Here is a 24,413-nt window from a genome sequence, read left to right on the forward strand (position 1 = left end):
GTGCTCAGACCCTGAGCTGGGAGCAGCCAGCAATTCCCACCCTAGGTACCAAACTGGGCATTTCTGTGCCTGCTGCCTGTGGAGCTGGACCTTTGGAGCAGATCATGAGCTGTGCTGGGATGGGGAGGTCATGGCCATATCCCATGGCTTGCCCTGGTTCCATCCTCTTAGCCCAGTGCATCCCTGGGACACACAGAGCCAGTGGCTGGCCCAGGATGGTGGCACTGGGAAGGGCCAGGGCAGGGTCCCCAGAAGGATTTTGGGGTGGGGAAGAGCTGAGTTGCTTCCAGAGGAGGAGGTAAAAGCATGGCCTGAGAATGTGGGATGTGGTGTGGCCCTCTGAGAGCATCGAGTGCAACCATTCCCCAGCACTGTGCCTGTCTCCAGGTGCCACACGGCTGGGAAATCCCTCCAGGGATGGGCAGCTACCCTGCCCTGGGCTGTGTGCCAGTGCCTGGTCACCCTTTCTGTGAAGAAACTTCCCCAAAATCCCCCCTGAGCCTCCCCTGGCCCAGCCTGAGGCCGTTCCCTCTCCTCCTGTCCCTGTTCCTGTTCCCACAGCCCGACCCCCCCGGCTGTCCCCTCCTGGCAGGGAGCTGTGCAGAGCCACAAGGGCCCCTGAGCCTCCTTTTCTCCAGGCTGAGCCCCTTCCCAGCTCCCTCAGCCTCTGCTGGGGCTCAGCCCCTTCCCCAGCTCTGTCCCTGCCCTCCAGGGCTCTGCTGTCAGGAGGGTTCCAGAGCTGATCCCAGTTTTGAACACGTGTAAGATGGAAGTACAGCCAGGATTTTGGGGGGACAGGATCCTGAGCCCTCCCTACCTTCAGAGGGAAAAGCATCCAAGGGGTGATGGAGGGGACACATGTAGGGTCTGGTCCCTCCATGTTCCAGGTGGTTGTGAAGCAAAACCTCAAAGGAAAAGCTTCTTTCCCTGGATGAGTCTCAAATCCTGCTCCTGTCCAAAGGAAAGGTTTGATGAAGAAGTGATGAATTGGAGCTTTTCTTGGACAAATCCTGGTAAAGTCAGAGCAAGTCATGGAAGCTGAAACCCTGAATCTTCTGCTTGACCAGGAGTTACCTCGATCCTCAGGTGCCACCTGCAGCCCAAATGCTGAGTAACCAAGCCAAGAGCTGGATGACTCATCTGTGGAGTCCAAATAGCTGCAGACAGAAAATAAGCAAGTCCTGGGAATGCTGGAAGTCTGTCAGACATCCAAAACTCTCTGCTTTGAATAGGTTTGAGTTTTTCAGTTAGCACTTATCCCTTGGACTTCCTTGGTACGACAGGGAGTTACACAAGCACAGTTGATTTCCCTTCACGTTGCCAGCTCCTGGAGAGTATCCATAAAAATCCTGTTTTCCTACTTTGAAACACAAGAAGAAGTCCAGTGTGCTGCATCTGGCAGAGATTTGGGGTGGGAGGAGCAGCCCTGCCTCCGTGCTCAGCTGCACGTGGGGCTGATGGCAGCGGAAGCAGCGAGGCCACGGGAACTCAGGATGGAAAAGAACCCAAAAATAGAGCTGTGAGGGCAGGGCTGTGCTGTGAGAGCATTGTCTGGGGTGAGCAGTGTGGGACAGCCAGCAGTGTCCTGCTCCTGGAAATCTCCTGCTGGGACTCTGGCACAGCTGGGGCTGGGTGCTGCCCGTCCTGGGGGGCTTTGGGAGGGGGCTGGCACCAAGGGGTGCTCCTGCCAGCCTGGGCTGTGTGTCCCAGCTGTGCCCTGCCTGGTGGCACAGGGTGGGGATGCTGTGTGTACTGCAAGGCTTCACTTGGAGCACTCCCTGTGCCCGGTGGGTGGGTGGGTCCTGTGGCTGGGGGTGTCCTGGGCGGGAATGGGGGGTTCTGGCCATCGTGGGTGTGTTGCAGGGGCCAGGCCAGGTCCTGTGCTGGGCTGTGTGCCCTGTGCTGTGCCCTGTGCTGTGCCCTGTGCTGTGCCCTGAGCTGTGCCCTAGACTGTGCCCTGTGCTGTGCAGCTCTGGGAGGAGCTGGGCATCCTTCCTCTCTGCCTCTCTGGAGCACAGGGATTGAGTAGCCCAGAGCAGCTGTGGCTGCCCCTGGATCCCTGGCACTGCCCAAGGCCAGGTTGGACAGGGCTTGGAGCAGTCTGGGACAGTGGGAGGTGTCCCTGCCCATGGAACTGGACGATCTTTATTTCTCTTCCCGCCCAAACCATTCCATGATTCTGTGATCCTCTCCTGCCTGTGGCTGTCACCCCAGGCACCGCTTTTCCTTATTTGCTGAATTTGGGGACTCAGGGGCTGTGAGAGCCCAGCCTGGGCTCCTGAGGACACAGTGGGCTGGAGGACAGGCTGTGTCGGTGCTGCAGCCACCTCCTGGGTGGCCGATGGGGCCGGAGCAGGGCTCTGGAGCTGGTGCAGCACTCCCGGGGAGGAGCAGGGCGCTGAGCCGGCCCTTCCCGCAGGCCTGCCGCGATTTCCTGGAGCTGGCCGAGAGCCACAGCCGGCGATGGCAGCGGCTGCTGCAGCATGAGCGGGAGCAGCGCTCCCGGCTGGAGGAGACCATCGAGCAGCTGGCCAAGCAGCACAACAGCCTGGAGAGAGCCTGCCGCGGGGCGCCGGGGCTGGGCACGGGCAGCGCCGGCAGCGGCGCCGGCAAGGGTGAGCGCGGCGGGGCGGGGATGGGGGGATACTGGGATAATGGGATAATGGGATCATGGGATGGGATCATGGGATGGGATCATGGGATGGGATCATGGGATACTGGGATACTGGGATCCTGGGATAATGGGATCCCGGGATGGGATCATGGGATGGGATCCCGGGATGGGATCATGGGATGGGATCCCGGGATGGGATCATGGGATGGGATCCTGGGGGGGTATGGCATGGGATGGGATAGGATCCTGGGGGGAATTGGATGGGATGGGATCCTGGGGGGAATTGGATGGGATGGGATCCTGGGATGGGATCCTGGGATGGGATCATGGGATGGGATCCTGGGGGGGTATGGCATGGGATGGGATGGGATACTGGGATGGGATCCTAGGGGGCATGGGATGGGATGGGATGGGATCCTGGGATAGGATGGGATCCTGGGATAGGATAGGATCCTGGGATGGGATGGGATGGGATCCTGGGATGGGATCCTGGGATGGGATCCTGGGGGGGAATTGGATGGGATGGGATCCTGGGGGGAATGGGATGGGATCCTGGGGGGGAATTGGATGGGATGGGATCCTGGGATGGGACGGGATGGGATCCTGGGGGGAATGGGATGGGATCCTGGGATGGGACAGGATGGGATCCTGGGAGGAATGGGATGGGATCCTGGGATGGGATCCTTGGGATGGGATGGGATGGAGTGGGATGGGATACAGGGATGGGATCCTGGGATGGGATGGGATGGGATCCTGGGTGGGGAATGGGGCTGCTGGGGGTGTCTGGGGTGGGACGGGGCTGCTGGGGGTGCCTGGGAGGGGATAGGATCCTGGGATGGGATCCTGGGATGGGATACAGGGATGGGATCCTGGGGGGGGAATGATATGGGAGCCTGGGTGGGAATGGGATGGGATGGGATTCTGGGGTGGGATGGGGCTGTTCTGAGATCCTGGTGTGAGATGGGGCTGCTGGGGGTGCCTGGGAGGGGATGGGATGGGATCCTGAGGTGGGATGGGGTTGCTGGGGGTCACTGGGGTGGGGTGGGGCTGTTCTGGGATCCTGGGATAGGATGGGGCTGCTCAGGGATCCTGGGATGGGACAGGGCTGTTTGGGCATCCCTGGGATGGAACAGGGCTGCTCAGGGGTCCCTGGGATGGAACAGGGCTGCTCAGGGGTCCCCAGGATGGGACAGGACTGCTCAGGGATCCCCCGGATGTGACCACAGCTTGGGGGCTCCTGGGATCGGCCAGGGCTGCTCAGGGCCCTCCCAGATGGATCAGGGTGTTCCACTCAGGGACCCCTGGGATGGGACACAGCTCCTTGGGGAGCCCTGGGATGGGAGGGGGCTGCTCAGGAATCCCCCCTCTGGGGTGGATCAGGGCATTCTGTCTGGCTGCTGCCAGCAGTGGGAAGGATGCCCAAGGCATCCCCATGGTATTTTTTTAATGGATCCCATCACACCATAATTATTCCTAATTGTCCTTGCTTGGGGACTGGGATGTCCCCAAATTCAGATTCAGAGAGGGCTGTGTCCCCAGGTGATGCTATTCCAGGCTGTTTTGGGAGCTTTAACCATTATGGGTGGGCACATTTCCAGGTGCTGGAGGGCAGCATGGCACGGGGAGAAGGCTCAGGGTCCCCTGGCACTACTGAGCTGGCAGCCTGGGGTGACAGTGGAACAGCCAGGGCTCCTTTGCAATAAGATCCAACAGCTTTGCAGATTCTTGCCAAATGTCCTTCCCCCAGGGAAGCATTAGTTACAGCCACAAAAACTGCTAATGGTGCTGGGTTTTATTTTTAAAGAAAGTCAGACTGGAGGGAGGGAGCAGTGGCTCTGGAGGGGGGTGATGTTGATGCCCTCGTTCCTCTCTGGCCTCAGCAGAGGTTTAGTTTGGATGCTGGGGAATATTTCTTCATGGAAAGGGTTGTCCTGCTGTGTCCCCATCCCTGGAGGGGTTTAGCAGCTCTATGGATGTGACACCTGGGGACACAGGTGTGCTGGGAGAATGGCTGGGCTTGATGTAATCCCAGGGATTTCACAGCCACAACAACCCTGAGGTGCAGCTGGCACAGGCACAAACCTGCCTGAGGTGTGACCCTGCTGCTCTGCAGAGGGGGAGAGAGGCAGGGAATGGGAAAGGGATTGGGATTGGGATTGGGATTGGGATTGGCAGGGAATGGAAATGGGAGTGGGATTGGGATTGGCAGGGAGTGGGATTGGGATTGGCAGGGAATGGAAATGGGAGTGGGATTGGGATTGGCAGGGAATGGAAATGGGAGTGGGATTGGGATTGGGAATGGGATTGGGATTGGCAGGGAATGGAAATGGGAATGGGATTGGGATTGGCAGGGAATGGAAATGGGAATGGGATTGGGATTGGGAATGGGATTGGGAGGGAATGGGATTGGGATTGGCAGGGAAGCAGCCCCGGGGCTCAGCCATCCCTCCCTCCCTCCCACCGCAGCCACGGAATGTTTGGGAATGCGGGGCTGGGAATCCTCTCCCGGCATCACCTGAAACACGTGGCTTTGTTTTCCTGCTTTGATACAAAGCAGATTTCCCGGAGCAGGGGCGGTGCTGGATCAGCCAGCACGGGAGGGCACGCCCGTGTCACCCTGGGGACATTCTCTTGGGTGTGGCAGGGTCACCCTGGGGACATTTTGGGGCTGCTCTGGCTTTGGCAGGTTTTGGAGCAGGGCACATCCCTGTTTCCAGCAGCTGGAAATCAGTACAGCATCCTCGGGTGTGCAGTGGGATGCAGAGGAGGGTCAGGCTGTGAAGGAGCCAGCAGGAGGGGACACAGGGGGGCTCTGGGGACAGGTCCTGCTCTGCAGGGGACAGCAGCACAGATCTCACAGTCTCTGTGGTAGCAGGGAGTGTGCAGTCTGCCAAAGGAGAGGCCAGTGATGAAGATGAGGAGACAGAGTACTTTGATGCCATGGAGGATGCCCCAGCTTTTATCACTGTAACTGCAGACCCCAAGCACCACAGGTACCCCTGCCTGCCTGGGAGTGGGGAGGGCTGGGAGCAGCTGCTTCTCCTGCAGCAGCCCCTCCCATGGGCCCCCTCTGTGGCTGTGGCCCCTGTCCAGCCTGGCCTTGGGCACTGCAGCCACAGCTGCTTGGGCACCCTGTGCCAGGGCCTCCCCACCCTCCCAGGGAAGAATTCCTTCCCAATACCCCATCAAACCCTGCCCTCTGTCTGCTGTCACCTGCTCTTATTCCTCCATGGACATCTGGGCTGGAGGAACCTGTGGTCTGACCCACGGTCACATCACCAGGCTTGGTGACACAGCAGAATATCCCTGTGCCCCCAGGGCTGCAGCTGAGAATCCCTTCTGGAGCATCCTTAGAACCCCCTCCTGACACCATGCACAGCCCCTTTTCTTTCCTGGCAGCCATCTGGGGGGGTGCAGGGAGGTGCTGTGGGGTGGTGTGCCCTGCCCTGCCCTGTGCCAGCAGCTGCTGTTCCCTCCCCCAGGCGGTCAGGCAGCAACCTGAGCGGGGCCAGCGAGGGCCACCCCGAGGACTGGAACCTGGAGGACAGTGTGAGTTGGCTGGGCAGAGTGGGAGGGCTGCTCCTGCTGGGCTGGAGCCAGGATGGTTGTGAAGGGACCCTCCAGCTGGGTCCAGGGGCTCTGTGGTGGGGGCAGATGTCAGCAGGCATCAGCATCCTCAGCATTCCACGAGGGAAGCAGGAAGGTTCGGGGACAGTTGTTCCAGCAGCGCTCCCCAGGTGTCTCCTGAGCTGTGGTTGCTGTTCCTGCTGGGTCTGGTTGAGTCCAGCCTAAAGCTGGTTCCTCCTGTTGCTTGCACAGGTCTTTGAGAGCTCCAACCAGAGCAGCTACAGTGAGACCCCGGGCAGGGACCTGCTGCCCAGGAGGAGGAGGAGGAGTCGCATTCCCGACAAACCCAACTACAGCCTTAACCTCTGGAGCATCATGAAGAACTGCATTGGCAAGGAGCTCTCCAAGATCCCCATGCCTGTGAGTCTGGGTGTCCCTGGCAGCCAGGGCTGGCACTGGGCTGTGGCTGGGCACTCCTGGCTCTGGGTCACAGCTCTGGGTGCTGTGGTGGCACTGCAGCCCCAGGCAGGGACAGGAGATTGTCACCAGGGGCTGGGTTTTGTGCTGGAAGAGCCCTCTGCAGCTGCTGCATGCTTATCATGGAATTCTGGATGGCTTGGGTGGGAAAGGACCTTAAAGCTCATCCAGTCCCACCCCCATGGGCAGGGACACCTTCCACTGTCCCAGGCTGCTGGCCTTGGACATTCCAGGGATCCAGGGGCAGCCACAGCTGCTCTGGGAATTCCATCCCCACCCTCCCAGGGAACAATTCCTGCCCAATATCCCACCCAGCCCTGCCCTCTGGCAGTGGGAGCCATTCCCTGTGTCCTGTCCCTCCATCCCTTGTCCCCAGTCCCTCTCCAGCTCTCCTGGGGCCCCTTCAGGCCCTGGCAGGGGCTCTGAGCTCTCCCTGGATCCTTCTCCTCTCCAGGTGAGCACCCCCAGCTCTCCCAGCCTGGCTCCATGGCCTCTCTGGACTGGCTCCAGGGCAAGCTGGAGCAGAGGGGCCATTGCCCAAGTGTCCTGTGCACATCCAGCCATTGCAGAGGCAGGGAGGGAGGCAGGGCTCTGTGAATCCCTGAGGATTCATGAAGAAGGGACCCTGTTGCTGGTGATGTTTTCCCCAGTGTGGTCCAGGACAGGACCAGGGCAGGGCTGGGTTCCACCCCAGGGGCTCATTTTCCTTACAGAGCAGCTTCTTGGTGAAGGAGGTGCTGGGGTGGGTTTTGGGTGCTGATGGTTCAGCCCTGGGGGCAGAGCTCTGTCTGGCCAGAAAGGGTTTGCTGGGGCTCTGTGTGGAGCAGCCCCTCACATGGAGCCATATTCCTGCTCCATCCTCTGCTGGGTAAAGAACAAGAGGCTGGGATGCTGAATTGGTTGTGTTTTGTCTCTTCAAAGGGAGCCTGAGTGAGGGCTCAGAGCTCTGGCTGAGAGTGATGAGCTGTCTCTTCCTTGTGCTGTTTCCAGCTGGGATGGACAGCCCAGCACCATCCAGTTCTGCAGCAGATCATGGTGTGATGGGCACAGGAATAAGCTCAGGATGTGAAATCCTAGAAGCTGCTGGTGCCTAGAGAGAGAAATTTGTACTTCTCCTATCAATCAAATCATCCTGGGAGCTGCTTGAGTCCAAACCTGAGGGCAGGGTGGAGCAGAGGAGGTTTAGATTAAATATTTAAAGAAAAAATTGTTCCTCATGAGGGTCTGAGGCCCTGGCACAGAGAAGCTGTGGCTGCCCCTGGATCCCTGGAGTTGTCCAAGGCTTGGAGCAGCCTGGGACAGTGGGAGGTGTCCCTGCCTGTGGGACTGGATGGGCTTGAATGGGATTCTGTGAAATCCTGAAGCATCCCACAGTCACTGTGAAATGAGAAGGAAGGTCCTGTCAGAGATGCACCAGGATCCACCCCACCAGCACGTGGACATTCTCTGGGGAGATTCCTGATGAACTGAGAGCATTTCTGAGATACTCTGAGGTCTTCTGAGATCCCCTCCTGGGGATGTGATGGGCTGACAGAGCTCTTGTGCAAGCAGCTCCTTGATTTTCCCTCTGGAGGAACAAACCTGCAGCACTGAAAAGGAGGAAAACAGCTGCAGGAATTTGGAATTTGGGTGGATTCATCTTCTTCCCCCATGGAAGGGTTTTGCTCCCTGTTGCCTGAGTAGTGCTGAGGGTGCAGCTGCTGGCTTTGTTCTCTGCACCTCTCCTGAGATTTATCCCAGGTCATTTGCTCTTTATGTGCATTTGATGCTGCTTTTTCTCCCCAGCTCTCTGTTTCTCTGATGCTGTAAGATCCCTGCCACTTACAGGTTAAATCCCTGAGTGGAGAATCTCTAAAAAGCTAAATCCTGGAATCTGGAGTTTGTTTTTTTCTACTATGAAATATTTAACTTGACTTACAGAAGCTGTTCTTCAACCATCTGCTCCTCTTAAAATACATTTCTTTGTTTTGAGCTGAAGTTAAAAAGACACGGCTCTGTCTTGTTTTCAGTTATTTTTTAATTTCAGTATTTTCAGAGTGAAAGCTAAGGTGTTGTGATGGGGCTGGAGACCCCAGAATGGATCTTTTCCAGGTTTTCTGGGCACAGGGATGGCTTTCCCTGGAGGTGATGAGGGCAGCACGTCCCTGTCCTGTGGCTGGAGGGGGCTGGTCTCATTGCTGAGGCTCATTTTGGGGTGATCCCTGATTATCCCACACCTTGGTGCTGCCAAGCAGAGCACACACTCCCTTTCCTTTGGCCTTGCTGGTGCCTCTTGGGGATCCTGCAGGATCTTTGTGTCGGGGGTAGATGTGTGGGACAAAACTTAAAACTAAAGGCTACAGTGGCAGTTTATTATAAAAGAGCCTGTTAGGGGCTGCCCAGCACAGCCCCAGAGCAGGATAAAGAGATAAAAGGGAGGAGGGAGAGAGAGAGAGAGTAAAGAGAGTAAAAAGAGACCGACTTCCCTTTTGTAATACAGTAAATCTCTTTCCATCATGAATATTCTGATTTCTGCTAACCAATCTAACACAAGATACAAATTCTACAGCATTTACATGCAGCCTATAGGAATCCTTATATTAGCATGGTGCGTTACATTCTAAACTCTAAGATCTAATCTTTGGACCCTGACAAATCTTTTGTGCCCTGTGGAGTTGTTCTCTGGCCAAGGGCATTGTTCAATCAAGAGGGGATTTCCTTCAGGGCCCATCCCATTGTTTCATGGCTATTCAGTAACTAAGGCTTGGCATCTCAAACGTGGCTGTCATTTCCATTTCATTCACGGTTTCTACATTCCCAGAATCTGAGCGTTCATATTTGCAGGATCCCTCTGTTCCATCTCCTGCAGCAGATCCCTCCTGCTCTCTCCCTGCAGGTGAATTTCAACGAGCCCCTGTCCATGCTGCAGCGGCTGACCGAGGACCTGGAGTACCACGAGCTGCTGGACAAGGCAGTCAAGTGCGAGAGCTCCACGGAGCAGATGTGCTTTGTGGCCGCCTTCTCCGTGTCCTCCTACTCCACCACGGTGCACAGAACTGCCAAGCCCTTCAACCCCCTGCTGGGGGAAACCTACGAGCTGGACCGGCTGGAGGAGCTGGGCTTCCGATCGCTGTGTGAGCAGGTGGGGCGGGGCTGCTGGGGGTGCGGCTAGCCTGGGGTGTGCACCCATTCTGGGGTGTGAATTCTGGGGGTGCACCCAGTCTGGGGTGTGAATTCTGGGGTGCACCCAGTCTGGGGTGTGCACCTAGCCTAGGGTGTGAATTCTGGGGCTGCTGGGGGTGGGCACCTAATCTGGGGTGTGAATTCTGGGGGGGTGCACCTAGCCTGGGGTGTGAATTCTGGGGGGGTGCACCTAGCCTGGGGTGTGAATTCTGGGGTGGGCACCTAGTCTGGGGTGTGAATTCTGGGGTGGGCACCTAGCCTGGGGTGTGAATTCTGGGGTGGGCACCTAGTCTGGGGTGTGAATTCTGGGGATGTGCACCTAATCTGGGGTGTGAATTCTGGGGTGGCACCTAGCCTGGGGTGTGAATTCTGGGGATGTGCACCTAATCTGGGGTGTGAATTCTGGGGTGGCACCTAGCCTGGGGTGTGAATTCTGGGGATGTGCACCTAATCTGGGGTGTGAATTCTGGGGTGGCACCTAGCCTGGGGTGTGAATTCTGGGGATGTGCACCTAATCTGGGGTGTGAATTCTGGGGGGCAACCCAGTCTGGGGTGTGAATTCTGGGGTGCTGGGGGTGTGCACCTAATCTGGGGTGTGACTGCTGGGGGTGTGCAGCACTGACTGCATCAGGGGTTTGGCTGCTGGGGGTGTGCAGCATTTCATCAGGGGTGTAACTGCTGGGATGCTGGGGGTGTGTTCAGCATTTCATCAGGGGTTTGAATTCTGGGGCTGCTGGGGCTGTGCAGCATTTCATCAGGGGTGTAACTTCTGGGGCTGCTGGGGGGTGTGTGCATAATTTCATCAGGGATTTGAATTCTGGGGCTGCTGGGGGTGTGTGCAGCACTGACTGCATCAGGGATGTGAATTCTGGGGCTGCTGGGGGTGTGTGCAGCACCTAATCAGGGGTGTAACTTCTGGGGCTGCCTGGGCTCATCCTGCTGTGTGACAGGGCTGGTGTTGGCACCACTGCATCAGTGGTTTAACTTGTCTGGAGTCTCTTCTGTCTTCACTCAGAGCCAGGATTAAACAACACACAGAGGAAATGGATTGTCTCATATTCAGGCTTGGTTGTTTATTAAATTTTATCAAAAGTTCACAAAGTTCAGCAGCACCTCTAGCCACCAGCTAGAAGTGAGCAAAGTGGAGACAGATCCAGCTGCTGCAGGGTCTCTTAAAGCTAAACAGTCCAATAGAGAATTAACACCTGTATTGTTTATACTGTTAACCCAGTAATCAAATTCCCCTGTCCCTCAGTGCAGCACTGACTGTCCAACCAAAAACTACCAGAAACCCCTGGAGAAGGAGGAGGAAGGACACCAAAAGAGACAGCACCCAAAATCCTCCCTCTTGTCCCATACCTATTGCTATGCCATAAAAACCTCCAATTCCAAACCCTTCACCATGTGACTTCTTTCCCAGTGCTCTGAATTTTCCTTGGGTGCTGCCTGTGCTGCTCAGCCCACCAGCACACCCAGCCAAGCAGTGATAATCCAGTGCCTGAAATCCAGTTACCCAAATAGGATTTCCTGCTGCTGGTGACTGGGATTTGATGGTGAGGCCTTGGCCCTGCCTGGTGTGTAATCCAGAGCTCGGGGTGCTCAGCCTGTAATTACAGCAGGAAATCATCCTGGAGCTCTGGATGGTGGCCAGGCTGTGCCACCAGCTGAGAGCCTGCCTGAGGACAGGTATCCCTGGGATATTCCTGCTCCCACCTTGGTTTTGGGCAATAAGTCACTCTCAGGATTTAGGATGCTGTGTCCACTTTTCCAGCCTGGTGTGTGTGGGAGGGAAAAACCAAAGTCCTGCTGTGTGTTTTGGACAGCTCTGTGTCCTCTGGGATTTCCCAGTTGCTGTTCCACTGGAGTGCCAGCACATCCAGGTTTCTCAGGCAGGGTCCAAGGGAAGCAGGGCTGTGATCCTGGGATCACAAAACAGCAGGGTCTCTCAGCAGTGGTTGCTCATTACGCTTTGAAATGAGCCTTAGCAAATCCTGGCAGGCTCCTGGTGTGTCTCCCTGTGCTGCCAGGGCACCATGGGGGGTCCCAGGGGGAGGCTGGGGTGTCCAGAGCCTGCAGTATCCCTAGTGCTGGGCTCTGGGGGCTGTGTCCTGTGTGTCCTGTGTGTCCTGATGTGTCCTGATGTGTCCTGTGTGTCCTGATGTCCTGTGTGTCCTGTCCCCAGGTGAGCCACCACCCCCCTGCAGCTGCCCACCACGTGTACTCCAGGAGAGGGTGGACACTGTGGCAGGAGATCACCATTGCCAGCAAGTTCAGGGGCAAATACCTCTCCATCATGCCACTGGGTAGGTGGTGGCTTCTGGGGTTGTCTGGGGTTGATGGCCTTGCACTGCTCCTGCAAAACCCAGCATGAAAGAAACTGCTTCCTTAGCCCTTGGGGACTCCTGGGGTTCACCTGGGGCACAGGGAATCCCCTGGGACTCTGGGAATCCCTGGGGTTCACCTGGGGCACAGGGAATCCCCTGGGGCTCTGGGAATTCCTGGGGTTCACCTGGGACACACAGAATCCCCTGGGGCTCTGGGAATTCCTGGGGCTCACCTGGGACACACAGAATCCCCTGGGGCTCTGGGAATTCCACCCCAGGCAATTAAGGAGCCCAGCTTTGTGTCCTGATCCAATGATCCAACAATAACCTGTCTGCCCTGGAAGTGGGAATGATGCCAGCTGCAAAGACTCCTTTCCTTTGGAAATACCCTGCTTGCCCAGGAGCTGATTTCTCTTTAACTTTTATTCAAAGTTAACTTGCTGCCTGTTTTAACCCTCTCCCTGCCAGTCAAGTGCAATAAGCTGCCTCCTTCCAGCATTTTATTTTCCTTTTGCCTGTCCCTGGGCTGGGCAGAGTGGTGCCAGTGCCTGAATCCACCAGGCAGCACATTTCTGAGCTGCTTTTAGCATGAGTGCTCTGGCAGAGGGCCTGGCAGGAGCTGTACCTCCCTCCCTGGAGCACACTGAGGGGGGATGAATCCAGGCTGGGGGATGCAGGGGAGGGATGAGCACAGTGCTGGGCTCTGGGGAGCATCAGATCATCCCTGTCTCTGCAGGAGCCATCCACCTGGAGTTCCACTCCAGTGGGAATCACTATGTCTGGAGGAAAGTCACCTCCACTGTGCACAACATCATCGTGGGCAAGCTCTGGATCGACCAGGTGGGTGGGGGACAGGTGTGCCTGGCCCTGGGGCTGGAGGGGCACTGCCCTCCTGGGCTGCATGCTGCTGCTTCCCTGCAGGGCTGGGAAAGGCTTCTGGAACCTTCCCTGGCTCTTCCCCAGCCAGCAGGTGGGGGTGGCTGGTGAGGGGAGCAGCCCCTGGGGTTACTGGTACCTGCACTAACACACACCTGCTCTGTCTCTCCCTGCTGTGGTTCTGTCTTCTATCCAGTCTGGTGAAATAGAGATTGTTAACCATAAGTCCAAAGATAAATGCCAGCTGAAATTTACCCCCTACAGCTACTTCTCCAGGGATGTTCCCCGCAAGGTGAGTGTCCAGCAGGGGCTCTGCTCCCTCAGGGGTCCCACCTGGCTCCTGCAGTGCCCCTGGGTGAGCCCAGCATGGGGCTGAGGGTCACCAGGGAGGGCTGGCTGGCACTGTGCTTTGGATGTGCTGGAGCTGCAGCACTCACACCTGGCTGGGCTTTGGTGGGTTGGACACCCACCTGGCACCTGGGGGCTGTGCTGTCCTCCTGGGCATTCCCAGAGCCCAGCAGAGCCGTGTCCCCCTGGCAGGTGACAGGGGTGGTGAGTGATGCCGAGGGCAAAGCCCACTATGTCATGTCTGGCACGTGGGATGAGAAGATGGAGTGCTCCAAGATCATCCACAGCAGCCATGGCAGCACCAGCAGCGAGGGCAAGCAGAAAACTGTGTACCAGACACTGTCCCCAAAGGTCCTGTGGAGGAAATACCCCCTGCCGTGAGTCCCTGGGGTGGGATCGTGGGATCATGGGGTGGGATGGGATGGGATAATGGGATGGGAAGGGGAGGGGATGGGACAGCAGAGTGGGGTGGGGTGGGAATGGAATGGGGGTAGGATGGGATGGGATGGGATGGGATGGGATAAGATAATGGGATGGGGATGGGGAGGGGATGGGATAATGGGATAATGGAATGGGGATGGGATCACTGGGATGGGATGGGGATGGGATCATGAGGATGGGGATGGGATGGGGAGGGAATAATGGGATGGGGAGGGGATGGGGTGGGATAATGGGATGGGATCACTGGGATGGGGATGGGATGGGATTGGATGGGATCAGGATCACTGGGATGGGATCACTGGAGCCACATGAGGATGGGGATGGGATCATGGGGATGGGGAGGGGATAATGAGATGGGGAGGGGATGGGGTGGGATAATGGGATGGGATCACTGGGATGGGGATGGGATGGGGATGAGGATGGAATGGGATGGGATTGGATGGGATCAGGATCACTGGGATGGGATGAGGATGGGGATGGGATTTCCCAGAGCCTTGTGGAATGGGAGCCTCAATTCCCAGGCCTGAGGACTTGTGGGGCTGAGTGGCTTTTTCTGAGGTGGGACAGTAGGTCCCTGGAAGGGCAGGGTGGCTTTGGGGACTCTTGTGGGTGGGTTTGGGGCACTTGTGGGGTCCTGGTTGGGCAGGGAGGGCTGTTGAGGTCATTGTGTCCCTGGTCATCATGTCCCAGTGATTTGTCCCCATGGAGACCAGTCCTCCCTTGGCACTCATGAGCACAGCAGGGCTGGGCTCAAATCAGTCCCTGAGCCCTGGGAGCACCAAAGCAATCTCTGCTTTGGGGATATTCTGTTGGGATGGGGACTCCACCAGTGGTCTGGGCAGCCTGTTCCAACGCCTGACCACCCTTTCCAGGAAGGAATTTTCCTTAATATCCAATTTAAAACACCTGTGGTGCAACATGAGGCCATTTCCTCTTTGTTCCCTGGGAGCACAGCCCGACCCCCCGGCTGTCCCCTCCTGGCACGGAGTTGTGCAGAGCCACAAGGGCCCCTGAGCCTCCTTTTCTCCAGGCTGAGCCCCTTCCCAGCTCCCTCAGCCTCTGCTGGGGCTCAGCCCCTTCCCCAGCTCTGTTCCCTTCCCTGGACACGCTGCAGCCCCTCCAGGCTCTGCTGTCAGGAGGGTTCCAGAGCTGATCCCAGCAGGGCCGGCACAGCAACAGTGGGTCAGTGGGGTGGCACAGCACACACAGGGGGGCAGTGGGGCAGTGGGGCAGTGCCCTGGCAGAGCCCAGCAGCAGTGGGTCAGTGCCCTGGCAGTGTGTGCAGCAGCAGTGGGGCAGTGGGGGCAGTGGGTCAGTGCCCTGGCAGTCTGTGCAGCAGCAGTGGGGCAGTGGGTCAGTAGGGCAGTGCCCTGGCAGTGTGTGCAGCGGCAGTGGGGCAGTGGTGGCACAGCACACACAGCAGCAGTGGGTCAGTGGGGCAGTGGGTCAGTGCCCTGGCAGAGCCCAGTAGCAGTGGGTCAGTGCCCTGGCAGTCTGTGCAGCAGCAGTGGGGCAGTGGGGCAGTGCCCTGGCAGCGTGTGCAGCAGCAGTGGGTCAGTGGGGCAGTGGGTCAGTGGGGCAGTGCCCTGGCAGAGCCCAGCAGCAGTGGGTCAGTGGGTCAGTGGGGCAGTGCCCTGGCAGTGTGTGCAGCAGCAGTGGGTCAGTGGGGCAGTGGGTCAGTGGGGCAGTGCCCTGGCAGTGTGTGCAGCAGCAGTGGGTCAGTGGGGCAGTGCCCTGGCAGAGCAGCAGTGGGTCAGTGGGGCAGTGCCCTGGCAGAGCCCAGCAGCAGTGGGGCAGTGGGGCAGTGGGGCAGTGCCCTGGCAGAGCCCAGCAGCAGTGGGTCAGTGCCCTGGCAGCGTGTGCAGCAGCAGTGGGGCAGTGGGTCAGTGGGTCAGTGCCCTGGCAGTCTGTGCAGCAGCAGTGGGGCAGTGGGTCAGTGCCCTGGCAGAGCAGCAGTGGGTCAGTGGGGCAGTGCCCTGGCAGAGCCCAGCAGCAGTGGGGCAGTGGGGCAGTGCCCTGGCAGTCTGTGCAGCAGCAGTGGGGCAGTGGGGCAGTGCCCTGGCAGTGTGTGCAGCAGCAGTGGGGCAGTGGGGCAGTGCCCTGGCAGTGTGTGCAGCAGCAGTGGGTCAGTGGGGCAGTGCCCTGGCAGTCTGTGCAGCAGCAGTGGGTCAGTGGGTCAGTGGGTCAGTGGGGCAGTGCCCTGGCAGTCTGTGCAGCAGCAGTGGGTCAGTGGGTCAGTGCCCTGGCAGAGCAGCAGTGGGTCAGTGGGTCAGTGCCCTGGCAGAGCCCAGCAGCAGTGGGTCAGTGGGGCAGTGCCCTGGCAGAGCAGCAGTGGGTCAGTGGGTCAGTGGGGCAGTGCCCTGGCAGTGTGTGCAGCAGCAGTGGGGCAGTGGGGCAGTGCCCTGGCAGTCTGTGCAGCAGCAGTGGGTCAGTGGGTCAGTGGGGCAGTGCCCTGGCAGCGTGCTGCCCCACCCGTGCTGAGCAGCCTCTCTCCCAGGGACAACGCAGAGAACATGTATTTCTTCTCGGCGCTGGCGCTGACGCTGAACGAGCCCGAGGAGCGCGTGGCTCCCACCGACAGCCGCCTGCGGCCCGACCAGCGGCTCATGGAGAGCGGCCGCTGGGACGAGGCCAACGCCGAGAAGCAGCGGCTGGAGGAGAAGCAGAGAGCCGTGCGCCGGCGCAGGGAGGCCGAGGCTGCCGAGGCCCTGGAGGAGGGTGAGCGCTCCGGGGTGCTCCAGGGTGGGCCAGGGTGGTTCAGGGTGGTTCAGGATGGTTCAGGGTGGCCCAGGGTGGTTCAGGGAGCTCCAGGGTGGTTCAGGGTGGCCCAGGGTGGTTTGGGGTGGTTCAGGGTGGTCCAGGATGCTCCAGGGTGGTTCAGGATGGTCCAGGGTGCTCCAGGGTGGTCCAGGATGGTTCAGGGTGGTTTGGGATGGCCCAGGGTGGTTCGGGATGGTTCAGGGTGGTTTGGGATGGTTCAGGGTGCTCCAGGATGATTCAGGGTGCTCCAGGGTGGTTCAGGGTGGTTCAGGGTGGTTCGGGATGATTCAGGGTGCTCCAGGGTGGTTCAGGGTGCTCCAGGGTGGTTCAGGGTGGTTCGAGATGGCCCAGGGTGGTTCAGGGTGGTTTGGGATGGTTTAGGGTGGTTCAGGATGATTTAGGGTGGCCCAGGGTGGTTCAGGGTGGTTTGGGATGGTCCAGGGTGCTCCAGGATGATTCAGGGTGCTCCAGGGTGGTTCACGATGGTTCAGGATGTTTTGGGATGGTTCAGGATGGTTCAGGATGCAGGGACTGTGCTCTGGGATGGTTCAGGATGATTTGGGATGGTTTGGGATGGCTCAGGATGGTTCAGGATGCAGGGAATGTGCTGTGGGATGGTTCAGGATGGTTTGGGATGGTTCAGGATGGTTTGGGATGGTTCAGGATGGTTCAGGATGCAGGGACTGTGCTCTGGGATGGTTCAGGATGATTTGGGATGGTTCGGGATGGCTCAGGATGGTTCAGGATGCAGGGAGTGTGCTGCCCTTGCTGTGAGATGGTTTTGCAAGACCCTGCAAGGGGAGGTGGCTCTGGGGGATTCTTGTGGGTGGGTTTGGGTCACTTGTGGGGGTTGGTTGGATTTTTGGGGCAGTGGGCTCTGGCAGGGAGGGCTGTTGGCCACTTCACCTTGCTGGTCATCGTGTCCTGGCCATCACTGTCCCCCTGGAGACCAGCCCTGTTGGCACTCATGACCACAGCAGGGCTGGGCTCAGATCAGTCCCTGAGCCCTGGGGACAGACATCCCAGCTGCTGGGGCAGCTGAGGGGCTGCAGGGCTGTGTGTGGGGAGCCCCCTGAGCCTGCTGTGCCCCCAGGGAAGGACTACGAGGGGTACACCCCGCTGTGGTTCGAGCGCAAGGCGGACGCGCTCACCGGGGAGCTGCTCTGCGTCTACAAGGGCGGCTACTGGGAGGCCAAGGACAGGCAGGACTGGAGCCTGTGCCCTGACATCTTCTGAGCCCCTGCTCCAGGGACACCTGGGACACCTGGGACACCTCTGGGACACCTGGGACACGGCACAGCCCGAGGGACAGGAGGACACGCTGCCAGCGTCCTGCGGGCCGACAGCACAGGGATTCCAAACCTATTTTTTTATGCACTAATAAATAGCACCCTTTTTTTTTTTTTTTTTTTTTTTTTTTTTGGGGTTTGGTTTTGTTTTTAATGATGGCTTTTGCAGAGCCTGCTTAGGAGTGAGGACACGTGGAGCTGGGTTGGGTTTAGGATGCTCATCTCTGTCTCAGCTCTGCCGGCCGAGACGTCGACTTCCAAAGATGTCCAGGATGTGGGAATGCTGTGCTTGTGTGAGCTCTTCTCTTTGCCATTTTTATTTTTTTTTTGGTTTTTTTTGGGACCCCATTTCTGTGTGGACTTGATGGAATTATTTTTTTAAAAAAACAAATCCTGCTCCTGGTTCAGGTTTCCTTCAAGGACGGACACAAACAACTCTGCTTGGAAAGCTGTGCCCAGGAGCGTGGTGGCACTTGATCCTGGAGGTTCCACAGTGCCCAGTCATCCCAGTAACACCAAGTGGGATGGTGACTTTGGGGGTTTTGACCTGGTTTTTGTTCTTTTCAAGAGCGTTGGAGGTGCTTCCCCACAGTCTGATGTGTTCAGGCAAAGCTTGGGCCTGTCTGTGTCGTGTGGGAGTGTTTGAGTGAGGTTTGCTTTGGTTTTCCTGCAACCACGTCCAAAGGGGGAAATGGCCCCAGCAAGGCTGGAATGCCAGGCTGATGCAGGGAAGAGTTTTCATCCCAGTGATGCTCCTGGCTCCATGTCCCTGTACACAGGGGCTGGGTCTCAATCCCAGCTTCTCCTTCGGTGTCTCCCTGCTGAGCTGTGCCTGGTGCCACAGGGAGAGGAGGGGAGAGGTGCCACAGGGAGAGGAGGGCAGAGGTGCCACAGGGAGAGGAGGGCAGAGGTGCCACAGGGAGAGGAGGGCAGAGGTGCCATGGTGCTGCTGGGATGGAGCCTTGGTCCCGTTCAGCCACACAAGCCTGGCCACAGGCTGAGGCTGGAGGGTCCCTGCATCCCAGCAGCTGCTCCCAGCTGCCAGCCCTCTCCTCCCTCATCCTGGGCTCTCCCTGGAGCAGCTGCAGTTTTTCAGGCCCCCTCAACCCTCCTGGGTGCCATCACCCTGCCTGGCCCTGGGTGCACTGGGAGAAGTGGGCACTGCTGGAGACAGGTGAGGACTGGGAGCACTGAGGGGAAGCAGGAGGTGGCAGCATCCCAGAGATGGGATCTGCTGGGCCAGGGAACACCTGGAGACGTGCGCTGGCCCTGCTGGATCTCGTTTTTGCTGTCTCCTCCTCTGGCTCTCCATCATATCACACTGACCCTGCCTCCGAGCTGGGCCTGTCACACCCAGTGGGAATTAATTAGCAATAACGAATCTTGAGGCAATGGTAACTGGAATTTCCAGGCTGCACACGGGACACTTATGCAATCAGGTTCCTCATCCATCACTCCTGCTCAGCTTCCAGCACTTCCATTCCTGTGATCCCACAGTGACAGTCCCGGCCGGCGTCACCAGGGCAGCCCCCACTGCTCTCACTGCACCCTTGCATCTTATTTATTTGCTTCTAATTTATACATATATATATATATAAATATATATAAAATTATTTTGCTTAAATTTCTATGGTACACAATAGATGTAAAATGATGAAGACAGAAGTGTCTGTCTGAGTTTTTACAGCACGAGTACGATTCCCCTCGGCTCGTCCCCGAGCTGATAGTGATGGAATGATTGCCACTGCAGGGAAGTCACTTTGCTCCAAAGCTGGATTCTGTAGCGTGGAAAAGGTGTTCCAGAGGCATTCCCACCTGGAAACCGTGTGTTAGGGGCTGGAGGAGCAGCACTAGGCATTCCTGGGAGTGGGATGCTCCCACTGCTTCCCAGTGTCCCAGGAGTTGCAGCAGCTGCTCCCGAGTGTTCACTCCTTCCTGGAGCTTTGCCCTGGCTCGGGAAGCTGATGTGAAATGATGCAGGCTGGGATGTGGCCTGTGCAGAGCTGGCCCCAGGTGTGCTGCCCTCTGGTCCCTGCTGCTGCTGCCTCGGGCTGTGGCAGCTCCGGAGTGTCCCGGGGGATTCGTCCCCGAGGGCTGAACTGGAGCTCTCAGAATGCCTTATTCTCCTTTTTGCTGTGTCAATGCAAGGGTCACTGGGAGCCTGGAGCAGGGGGAGGCTCCAGCACAGGCTGTTCCCGGCTGGATTGGAGTGTTCCCAGCTGGGGCAGGGCAGGGAGGGGATGCTGCTCCCCAGGCGCTGGCACCGAGGGTCCTGCTGGGCTCTGCTGTGTGGGAGCCCCTATCACAGACCCTGCACAGCTCCACAAGGAGCACCCCAACCCAGGAATCCCCTGGATTTTAGGCTAATGGAAAAAAATGCTCCATCTTCCAGAGATCATCTTATCAGCAGCACTTAACCAGAGCACCATCTCCTGGTCCTTCTGTTCCTCCTCGAGGATTTTAATGTCATTCCACTATAAATGCTGTTGAATGTATTTTCTTTTTGAACAATAATATATTGTGAGTGATCCCTCTTCTCCTACACGGAAATAAAACTTGGATTCGGGAGTTTTAGAAGCTGTGGTGCCGAGATGGTCACTGGCTCCGGGGCTGCAGGTCCTGGAGGAGCTCGGGGAGGGATCCTGGAAGGAGGAGATCCAGGGCGTGCTGCTCAGAGCAGGAGGCTGCCCGAAGGGAAATGCTGGCTCAGGGAGGGACAAACACCCGGGGGAGAAGTTGCCAAGGGGAGGAGATGGTGCGGGGAGGGTGGTTTGAGGGGCAGGAGGGGAGGTGTCCAAGGGCAGGGGGTGTCCAAGGCAGGGGCACGGAAGGAGATTATCTGGGAGCAACAGCTTGAAGGAGGAGAACCAGGGACGGAGAGGGGCCGGGAGGGGAGATGATTGGAGTGGAGATGTGCAGGCCCAGAGACAGGGAATGAGGAACAGCCGGTGGGGCACGGAGACTGCCGGGGATGGCGGGGAGGAGCCGGGGCAGCCGGAGCGGGGTCCGGGCGGAGCGGGCAGGCTGAGACCCGTCCTGCGGGGGTTGCCGGGAGACAGGGACACCAGGGACACCAGGGACACCAGGGACACACGGACACACAGCCCTGCCCGCCCGGCTCTGCCTGCTCACAAACCACCCTCGTCCGCCGGCCCCAGGTGAGTCGGGGCTGCTCTGGGGGGACCCGGCACTGGGACCCCTCTGTGTGCTGGGCACAGCTCCCGGGGACAGCTCCGGGGCCCATGTCCCGGTTTTAAGGACAAACAACCCCCGGGCAGGACAAACAACCCCCGGGCTCCATCACCCGCTGGCACCGCGGCTCCGGAGTTGGCAGGGCCGGGCTGGGCTGGGCTGGGCTGGGCTGGGCTGGGCTGGGCTGGGCTGTGTCGGTCTCACTGCCTTCACTGAGCCCTGACCCGGCACACCTGGCCCGGCACACCTGGCCCAGCTCACCTTTGCCCCGGCACGGACTTGCCCCATTCCTCCATCCCAGCGTGCAGCTCTTTGGGTGGTTCCTGCCCTGCCCGGCCCCGCTGGAGAACCCCCTGGGGATTTCTGGCTCACCCCCAAGGGCTTTGAGACCCTCGGCGTTTCTTCCCTCCTCCCTGCAGCCCTGGACCGCGGCGTTCTCAGGATCCCGGGTCTGGACCCTGCTGATGCCCGGCAGATCCAGGTGTGGGTGTGGGAAGGGGGGGGTTCCTTGCGGGGCTCAGACCTGGGGTGCTCCTGCCTTGTTCCCCTGGTGAACAATCTGGCAGTGCCCCATCCCCTGTTCTGTTCCCTGTTCCGTTCCCTGTTCCATTCGCTGTTCCATTCCCTGTTCTATTCCCTGTCCCATCCCCTGTCCCAGTCCCTGTCCCATCCCTGTTCCATCCCCTGTCCCACCCCCTGTCCCATCCCCTGTTCCATCCCCTGTCCCATTCCCTGTCCCATCCCTGTCCCACCCCCCTGTCCCACCCCCTGTTCCATCCCCTGTCCCATCCCTGTCCCACCCCCTGTCCCACCCCCTGTTCCATCCCCTGTTCCATCCCCTGTCCCATTCCCTGTCCCATTCCCTGTCCCACCCCCTGTCCCACCCCCTGTCCCATTCCCTGTCCCACCCCCTGTCCCACCCCCTGTCCCATTCCCTGTCCCATTCCCTGTCCCACCCCCTGTCCCACCCCCTGTCCCATTCCCTGTCCCACCCCCTGTCCCACCCCCTGTCCCATTCCCTGTCCCATCCCCTGTCCCATTCCCTGTCCCATCCCCTGTTCCATCCCCTGTCCCATCCCTGTCCCATCCCCTGTCCCATCCCTGTCCCATCCCTGTCCCATCCCCTGCAGCTCCCGGCTGTGGCTGTGTGAGCGCTGTGGGGACAGCGGCGGTGCCGTCCCTCCCAGCAGTGTCCCGGGATGGCCGGTGAGTGGGGTCAGGGCACTTCGGGGCTGTCTCAGCTCTGCTTGGCCCCCCCAGCCCCCTCTGCCCGTTCTGCAGAGCAATTCCTGGCTGGGAGTGATGGGGGGAGCTGGGGAAGGGGCTGAGCCCCAGCAGAGGCTGAGGGAGCTGGGAAGGGGCTCAGCCTGGAGAAAAGGAGGCTCAGGGGCCCTTGTGGCTCTGCACAACTCCCTGCCAGGAGGGGACAGCCGGGGGGGTCGGGCTGTGGGAACAGGAACAGGGACAGGAGGAGAGGGAACGGCCTCAGGCTGGGACAGGGGAGGCTCAGGGTGGATTTTGGAGAACATTTTTTGCTGGGGAGAGCTGACAGCATCCCTGCCCCACCCTGGATACTCCCAGCCCTCCCTGGCACTGCCCCTCCACCCTGGGAGCATCAAGGTCAAAACCAACCCTGGTTTTAAATGGAAACAAGGATGATATCGTGGCTTTTCCTGCTGGAAGCAGCTGAGGATCTTGCAGGAGAGGGTGGGGTGTGTTCAGTGCTGGTGCTTTGGTGCACCCCAAGCGCTCCCTGGGGCGGCTCCTGGGTGGGCTCACGGCTCCGCTGTGCCCCACAGAGCTGTCGGGACGTGCCCGGGGTGACAGCCCTGCTCCGGGGGAAGAGCAGCGCTGCCGGGCTCAGCTCCTGCCCTCCCAGCCCCAGCAGCTCCAGCTCCATCCGCACCGAGGGTTTTGCTGCCCGGTTCTGGGAGGGAACGGTGGAGCCGCCGCTGTGCCAGCAGGAGCCCGCTGGGGATGTCCCCACGGACGGAGCCCGTCCTGGGCAGGAGGAGTCCTGGCTCCCCACAGGGAGAAGCCTGGACGCGCAGCCACAGCTGGACAGACGCCCCCGGCAGGACAGATCTCCATCCTGGAGCAGGAGGAAGAGCCTGGAGTCCCTGGGAGCGAGGATCTCCCGCCTGAGCCTGAGCCAGAGCCGTGAGGGGGTGGCCTGGGGGGTGTCCCGGGCAGCCCCCTCTGCCCAGCCAGCCCTGGGCTGCCGGGACCCTCCCCGTGGGCACCTGGTGGCCGCAGCCTGGCCCGGGCATTCCTGGAGAGCTGCGGGGATCTGTGCCGGCAGCAGCAGGGCTGGCACCAGGCGACAGGAGCCACCAGCTCCCCGGGGACGCGGGGGGAATGTCACCGTGGCTGGGCAGGGCACGGGCAGGGAAGGAGCAGACGGCAGCAGGAGTGAGTGTGAGCGGCGCCGGGACGGGCTGGAGGGCTGCACGAGCAGGGAGGGATGTGGCAGGGAGCAGGGGAGCAGCCCCAGCTGCCTGTGGGGTTTCTGTGGGTTTGTGGGGCCCCTCCCTCAAGTGCCATTTTCCCCCGCAGGAGCTGGAACAGCCGTGGGAGCCCCCGGGCAGAGGGGGACACCTGTGTCCCCAGGGCTGCGTGGGGACCAGAAAAGGGGGCTGCCCTGCAAGGTACAGCCAGTCTGGGGTGTGGGGGCTGCCCTGCAGGGTACAGCCAGTCTGGGGTGTGGGGGCTGCCCTGCAGGGTACAGCCAGTCTGGGGTTTGGGGGCTGCCCTGCAGGGTACAGCCAGTCTGGGGTTTGGGGCTGCCCTGCAGGGTACAGCCAGTCTGGGGTGTGGGGGCTGCCCTGCAAGGTACAGCCAGTCTGGGGTGTGGGGGCTGCCCTGCAGGGTACAGCCAGTCTGGGGTTTGGGGCTGCCCTGCAGGGTACAGCCAGTCTGGGGTTTGGGGGCTGCCCTGCAGGGTACAGCCAGTCTGGGGTTTGGGGCTGCCCTGCAGGGTACAGCCAGTCTGGGGTTTGGGGCTGCCCTGCAGGGTACAGCCAGTCTGGGGTGTGGGGGCTGCCCTGCAGGGTACAGCCAGTCTGGGGTTTGGGGCTGCCCTGCAGGGTACAGCCAGTCTGGGGTGTGGGGGCTGCCCTGCAGGGTACAGCCAGTCTGGGGTGTGGGGGCTGCCACGGGCACTGCCCCAGCTGGGACTGGGCGCTTTGGTGGGGCAGGGATGGATGCAGAGATGCTCCTGGCTCTGCTCCCTGCTGGGACCTGCAAAGCAGCAGGACGGGGCCAGGACACCAAGCTTGGTGTCCCGTGGACATGCACGAGGATTGCAGTGGAAAAGGGAATGGGTTTGTAACCCCAGTGCTGGGTGCCAGGGGCTGGCAGGGC

At 59.6% G+C, this 24,413-nt stretch overlaps 1 protein-coding gene across 4 annotated transcripts in view; it reads left to right on the forward strand.

The window, feature by feature from the left end:
* The window catches only part of OSBP2 (oxysterol binding protein 2), an 87,064-nt gene extending 66,629 nt beyond the window's left edge, over window positions 1-20,435 (forward strand). For 3 of the 4 annotated variants that reach the window (XM_056504373.1, XM_056504376.1, XM_056504377.1), the window contains 11 exons: window positions 2,420-2,615; window positions 5,487-5,607; window positions 6,097-6,163; window positions 6,434-6,601; window positions 9,534-9,779; window positions 12,003-12,123; window positions 12,881-12,984; window positions 13,217-13,312; window positions 13,561-13,745; window positions 16,307-16,527; window positions 17,663-20,435. In XM_056504373.1, coding sequence (XP_056360348.1) covers window positions 2,420-2,615; window positions 5,487-5,607; window positions 6,097-6,163; window positions 6,434-6,601; window positions 9,534-9,779; window positions 12,003-12,123; window positions 12,881-12,984; window positions 13,217-13,312; window positions 13,561-13,745; window positions 16,307-16,527; window positions 17,663-17,805 — 1,668 coding nt within the window. In that variant the 3' untranslated portion in view covers window positions 17,806-20,435. The remainder of the gene's footprint in view (window positions 1-2,419; window positions 2,616-5,486; window positions 5,608-6,096; window positions 6,164-6,433; window positions 6,602-9,533; window positions 9,780-12,002; window positions 12,124-12,880; window positions 12,985-13,216; window positions 13,313-13,560; window positions 13,746-16,306; window positions 16,528-17,662) is intronic. The other variant, XM_056504375.1, reaches the window with a different exon arrangement.
* The last annotated feature ends 3,978 nt before the right edge of the window (window positions 20,436-24,413 follow it).

Source organism: Oenanthe melanoleuca, chromosome 15 (assembly GCF_029582105.1).
Source record: "Oenanthe melanoleuca isolate GR-GAL-2019-014 chromosome 15, OMel1.0, whole genome shotgun sequence".
Lineage (NCBI taxonomy): Eukaryota > Metazoa > Chordata > Aves > Passeriformes > Muscicapidae > Oenanthe > Oenanthe melanoleuca.